Source organism: Salpingoeca rosetta (genome assembly GCF_000188695.1).
Source record: "Salpingoeca rosetta unplaced genomic scaffold supercont1.8, whole genome shotgun sequence".
NCBI lineage: Eukaryota > Choanoflagellata > Craspedida > Salpingoecidae > Salpingoeca > Salpingoeca rosetta.
Window position 1 is genome coordinate 385,557 of NW_004754926.1, and position 5,000 is coordinate 390,556.

Below are 5,000 nucleotides of genomic sequence, written 5' to 3' on the forward strand. Positions count from 1 at the left end.
CCAACCACCAACCACCACGCACGCACACGGCGCAACGAAGGCCATCTTTTCTCATTGCGGTGTGGTCTACCATCCTGCCTCGCTGTTACGCGTTTTGTCTGTCCCTTCCATCCCCAGCACCTTCCCTTCTTTCGTTGTCGCATCTCTTTCCCCTCTCCACTCTTGTTTCCCCCCCTTTCGCTTTGGCTGGTTGTCGATGATGAACGCAGAATGCACAAGCGAGTGCATGATTCCCACACCTTTTGTTCAAAATGATACCCCAATACAACAGAAAGCAAACCCATGTCTCTGAAAGTGCAAGATGGTTGCTCGGAGATTGCTTTGATGGCGGAGGAGTGGGCAGTGGTGATGAAGAACAGGGTCGTGAGAAGCTTTAATCTGTCACAACATGTCACAATACTCGGGTATGTCGTCAAACACGACAGCGCAGCCCATATCCAACTCGCTTATCCTCTTCTCCCCACCTCCTCCGTGCCTGGCAATTGAAGCGTGTGACATGACTACACTCCAGCCCTCTCTCTACTACCAGTCGTCCCAGCCGTCGTCATCGTCGTCCTCCTGCTGCTTGGGCTTTGGCTTGCCTCTGCTGGGGCGGGATGGCTGTTTCCTCGTCGCCGTGCTCGCCGGTGGCGCTTGCGGCTCAGCAGTCCCGCGCCTAGGTGGTGTGTGGTTTGGGAGAGGGTGTGTGTGTGTGTGTGTGTGTGTGTGTGTGTGTGTGTGTGTGTGTGTGTGTGTGTGTGTGTGTGTGTGTGTGTGTGTGTGTGTGTGTGTGTGTGTGTGTGTGTGTGTGGCGGAGGAAGGGGATGGGAAGGGGGATGAGGGAGAAATGAGCAGGCATACAGGAGCGGAACAATGACATGAGAACACGGGGTCCACCGGGCACCTTGGTCGGTCGTCCTGCAGCATTGTGGAGAGGTTGGTGAAGCCTTCACTCGTCTTGGACACAACAGACTGAAACCCAGTCTGGAGGTTTGTGCCCACGTCATTCCAGAACGTGGCATCCGACACCTGCACAACCGCGTGCGTGCGTGTGTGCGTGTGCGTGCGTGTGCGTGCGTGTGAGGGTGAAAGCGTGTTTAAGTGTGTGTGTGTGTGTGTGAGTGAGGGAGTGTGTGTGTGTGTGTGTGTGTGTGTGTGTGTGCAGGTGCGCGCGTGCGTGCGTGCGTGTGTGCGTGTGTGTGGTGTTGTACTCGTTCAAAGCAGTCACACAAAGGGAGGTGATTGGGCGTGCGTGTGCAAGTTCTGGCAAACCTTCTCCGATGTTGGTTTGATAACGGTGTCGTTGACAGAGGAAGCAAACTGGGCCGCACCTGAACATGGTTGAGCCAAACAACACATTGAGCGCATGTCAGTCACACTTGCACCAGCGCACTCGAGTTGTAAGGTTTCTCTCCTCTTTTTGCACACATGCACACACACGCAAACAACAGACAGACACAGACAGACACACGCACACACACACACACACCCATACACACACCCTTTGAGAAGACGGACCAGCCCGTCCTGAGACTGCTCATGGCGTCCTCCAGCAGCTTGTCTGCCTGTATGTCCTGCGATGACGACGACGATGTGTGTGCACCGGACGACCCAAAGCCGCGCATCGGCCTCGTGTCCTGAGAGCAGAGAGGAGTCAGGCGGCGTGAGCCAAAGGGAGGTGAGGTGGTTTGGGTGAGGAGAGAACATGGAGCGGGAGTAGGACAAGGAGAAAGAGGAAAAGCAGTGGTTGTGCGAGTGACATTTTGGTATTCCATGCCACATCGTTGAGGGCACAACGCACCTCGTTTGCAACCTCGTACTCTGATCGAGCGTTTGTGATCGATTGCGTCCTGTCGCAGGCGTGCAGTCCGCCAGAAGCACGCGCGGGCGTGAGCGCGGGGCAAGCACAAAGCAACGGCATTGCACGCATCGCAGCCGCGCATAGGCAGAAACAAGGCAGACACAGGCACTGTCACAACCACACAGACACAGACACACGCACGGACACACAGACACACAGACACTCGACACGCTATGCTTACGCTGGAGGGACCCAAGATTGAGCTGGGCTCGTGGCCTCGTTCCATTTGTCCCCTCGCGCCTCCGTTGCAATCATGTCGCGGTAGAGTGCTGTCAGCACGGGGACGTGAACGTGTGTGCATGGATGTGTGTTGGCACACGTGCGTGTATGTGCGTGCGTGTGTTGGCACATGTGCGTGTGCGTTCGTGCGTGCGTTGAAAAGCGGTGAGTGTTGATGGTGCAATGCGATCAAAGGTCCAAAGGGGGACGCGTTGCGCAGAATTCACATGCACATGGGAGTATGATAATCTCACCTGCAGCTTTCGTGTTGTACTTCTCTTGCATGGTGGCGCCTTCGGGCGGAGATGCACAAGGCGAATTTGTAGAGAGGCAGAGGCAGAGAGAGAGAGAGTGTGTGTGTGTGAGTGAGAGAGAGAGATGTATAGAGGCAGAGAGAAACGGACAGAGAGACAGAGAGAGATGCAGGGAAGAATGACGTCCACACACGAACACACACACACACACACACACGAACATACACGCCTGTGTGTGGTCCATTGATGTGCCCTTACTGCGAGGTACGTCGCGTGCATCGAACCATTCCTGTAATCGCTTGTTCCCACCAATCTTCATGCGTTCGAGCTCCTCATCCTGGCGTTGAAGCAAAGGAGAGACAGGTAATGATGAGTTGGGAAGATGCGCGCGCGAGTCCAACTCAACCGTGCGGTGCGTGTGCGTCAAGGCGAAGAGAAGAGGGCGTTTGCATGCAACACCCGCCACGCACCTTCCACTTGTCCATGGAGAGGCTGCGGACGAAGCTGAGGTGAACACCAAGGGAACGATGGACGCCACTGCATTCGAGGCAGATGAAGATGCCATACCTGTACACACACACACACACACACACACATGCACGCATACAGACATGCGTTAAATGCAACACGGCCACGTGTAAAAGCACACACACGCACACACACACACACACAAACACACACACACACACAAACACACACACACACACACACAAACACACACACACACAAACACACACACACACAAACACACACACACACAAACACAAACACACACACACACACAAACACACACACACGCGGCATCTCCTCCACTTGTTCTTCTTTTCGTTCTTGGTCACAGCACACATCACGCACAACCTCCCTCACATCATGTCTGCTCCACCACAATGCTCCACAATGCTCGACGACAACTCGCTCTTTACTTGCCACCACCACTCACTTGACGCTTGCCCACGCTGGGTTGTGTGCGCCGCACTCAAAGCACTTGTTGTTGGCCGGCTCCTGCTTCAGCTTCGCCAGCACCCGCCTCGTCTCCGGGGACGCCATCGTCGTGGGCACGCACACAAGACAACCACAAGGCAACCACAACGAGCAACCGTCGAATGGGTGCGAGGACGGCTTGCGACAGTACAAGATGAAATCACCAAGGACTGGCTGAATTTCGCTCGCGCAACGACCATCGACCACCACCACCACCGACCCCAAGATGGCGTGGGTGTCATCATCGTCGTCGCGGAGCGTGACGTGGGATCCACGCTTGGACAGCTTCCAGTACAGCGACAGCAGCGACAGCGAAGATGACGTGGAGCCTCTCGTACACTCGCAAGACAATGACCGCCGTAGCGACAGCGACAACGACAACGCAAGACAAATCTCAAGACAACCAACAGCAACAGCAACAGCAGCAACAACAACAACCTCGGCGAAGCAGCACCCAGCTCAGGTCACAGTCAACTTGAGAAATGAGTCCATACGGCAAGCGGGTGTGGATAGCAGCTCTCTTGCATTGGTAGGAGAGCGCGTCTCACCGCCAGTGTACTCTTCAGGCCCTTCTGTCGACTCCAAGAACAACGACCCTAGAGTGCGGAAAGACAATAAGAAGCCCGAAGCCATGGAAAACAACAACAACAACAACAACAGCGGCAGCAGCAGCAGCAGCAGCAGCAACAACAACAGCAACAGCGACGCACGGCCCAGCAGCGGCAATGATGACAGCGATGAAGGGCCAGATTTGGTGGCGGCATTTGTCAACACAGTGCTTGAACGAGCGCGCGAACGAGCCACCTGGGTTGACCGGGCGACAACCCCGCCAGCGCAAGCGCGGCGGCGGCGCACACAACGGCGCCAGCAAGCCGCTGCCACAGTCGCCAAGCGCTCCCAGCAACAGCAGCACCAACCGGATGCAAACAGTTCACGCGATGAGAGCCAAGCAAGCACGGGCCCAACCGCAACCCCAGAAGGAAAGGAGGAACAGTCTGCACAAGCCCATTCAGCATTGTCGCCGTCACAGCAAGCAGAGCACGCATCTACAGATGTCTCGCCAGACACAGTTCCCACCACTACCACCAACACCACCACCACCACCACACCACCACCACCACCCCCACCCAATGATGCCGTTAGCAGCGCAGACACGGAAGAGATTGACGCGGCGGAGGCGAATGCGATGCTGCAGGGCGTGCTGGAGCTGGAGGACATGCTTGCGGCGGTGGAGCAGGAGCTCATGCACGATGGGCCGCCAAAGTCACTGCAACGGGCGAATGACACGGACCACGATACACAGGACGCACAAGCAGCCGTTAATGACGCCGGTGCCAGTCAACAGGGGCGGCAGGGCGATCAGAGTGCAGACACAGGCAACGATTCACTAGCAGATGGTGATGGTGATGGTGATGGTGATGGTGGGGCGCCCGAGCAAGAGCAGTTCCTCTTTGAGGTGCAGGAACAGTTAAAGCGACTGCAGCGGCAGCAGGCCGAGGCGCAGCAGCGCATGCGCACGGCAGCGGCAGCCTGCATCCAGCGACACGTGCTCACGTGGCTCTGTCGGCGGAAGCACGGGCCTGCGCTAGACCGGGCACACACACGTGCACGCGAAACCATGGAGCAACAGCGCAACCACAGCGCCGTTGTCATTCAGTCGTGCGTACGCATGTGGCTGACACGTCAGCAGCACCTGCCTGAGCTCC

The 5,000-nt window shown here is 56.7% G+C and overlaps 2 protein-coding genes across 2 annotated transcripts in view; one reads left to right on the forward strand and one right to left on the reverse strand.

Annotated features, from left to right (window-relative positions):
* Positions 1-522: 522 nt before the first annotated feature.
* On the reverse strand, positions 523-3,459 carry PTSG_03544 (uncharacterized protein; the record flags this gene model as incomplete). Its single annotated transcript, XM_004995219.1, has 10 exons — positions 3,254-3,459; positions 2,784-2,880; positions 2,572-2,650; positions 2,314-2,352; positions 2,022-2,109; positions 1,781-1,829; positions 1,481-1,616; positions 1,252-1,310; positions 884-1,008; positions 523-655 (listed from the first exon to the last, which is right to left on the reverse strand). Exons 1-10 carry the CDS (start codon positions 3,358-3,360, stop codon positions 523-525), a joined length of 912 nt encoding a protein of 303 aa, XP_004995276.1. The 5' UTR covers positions 3,361-3,459.
* A 21-nt stretch (positions 3,460-3,480) lies between these two features.
* The window catches only part of PTSG_03545 (uncharacterized protein), a 3,720-nt gene continuing 2,200 nt past the window's right edge, over positions 3,481-5,000 (forward strand). The window contains exon 1 of the mRNA XM_004995220.1: positions 3,481-5,000. This exon is cut by the window's right edge and continues 545 nt beyond it. Within this exon, the coding sequence (XP_004995277.1) occupies positions 3,521-5,000 (1,480 nt within the window). The 5' untranslated portion in view covers positions 3,481-3,520.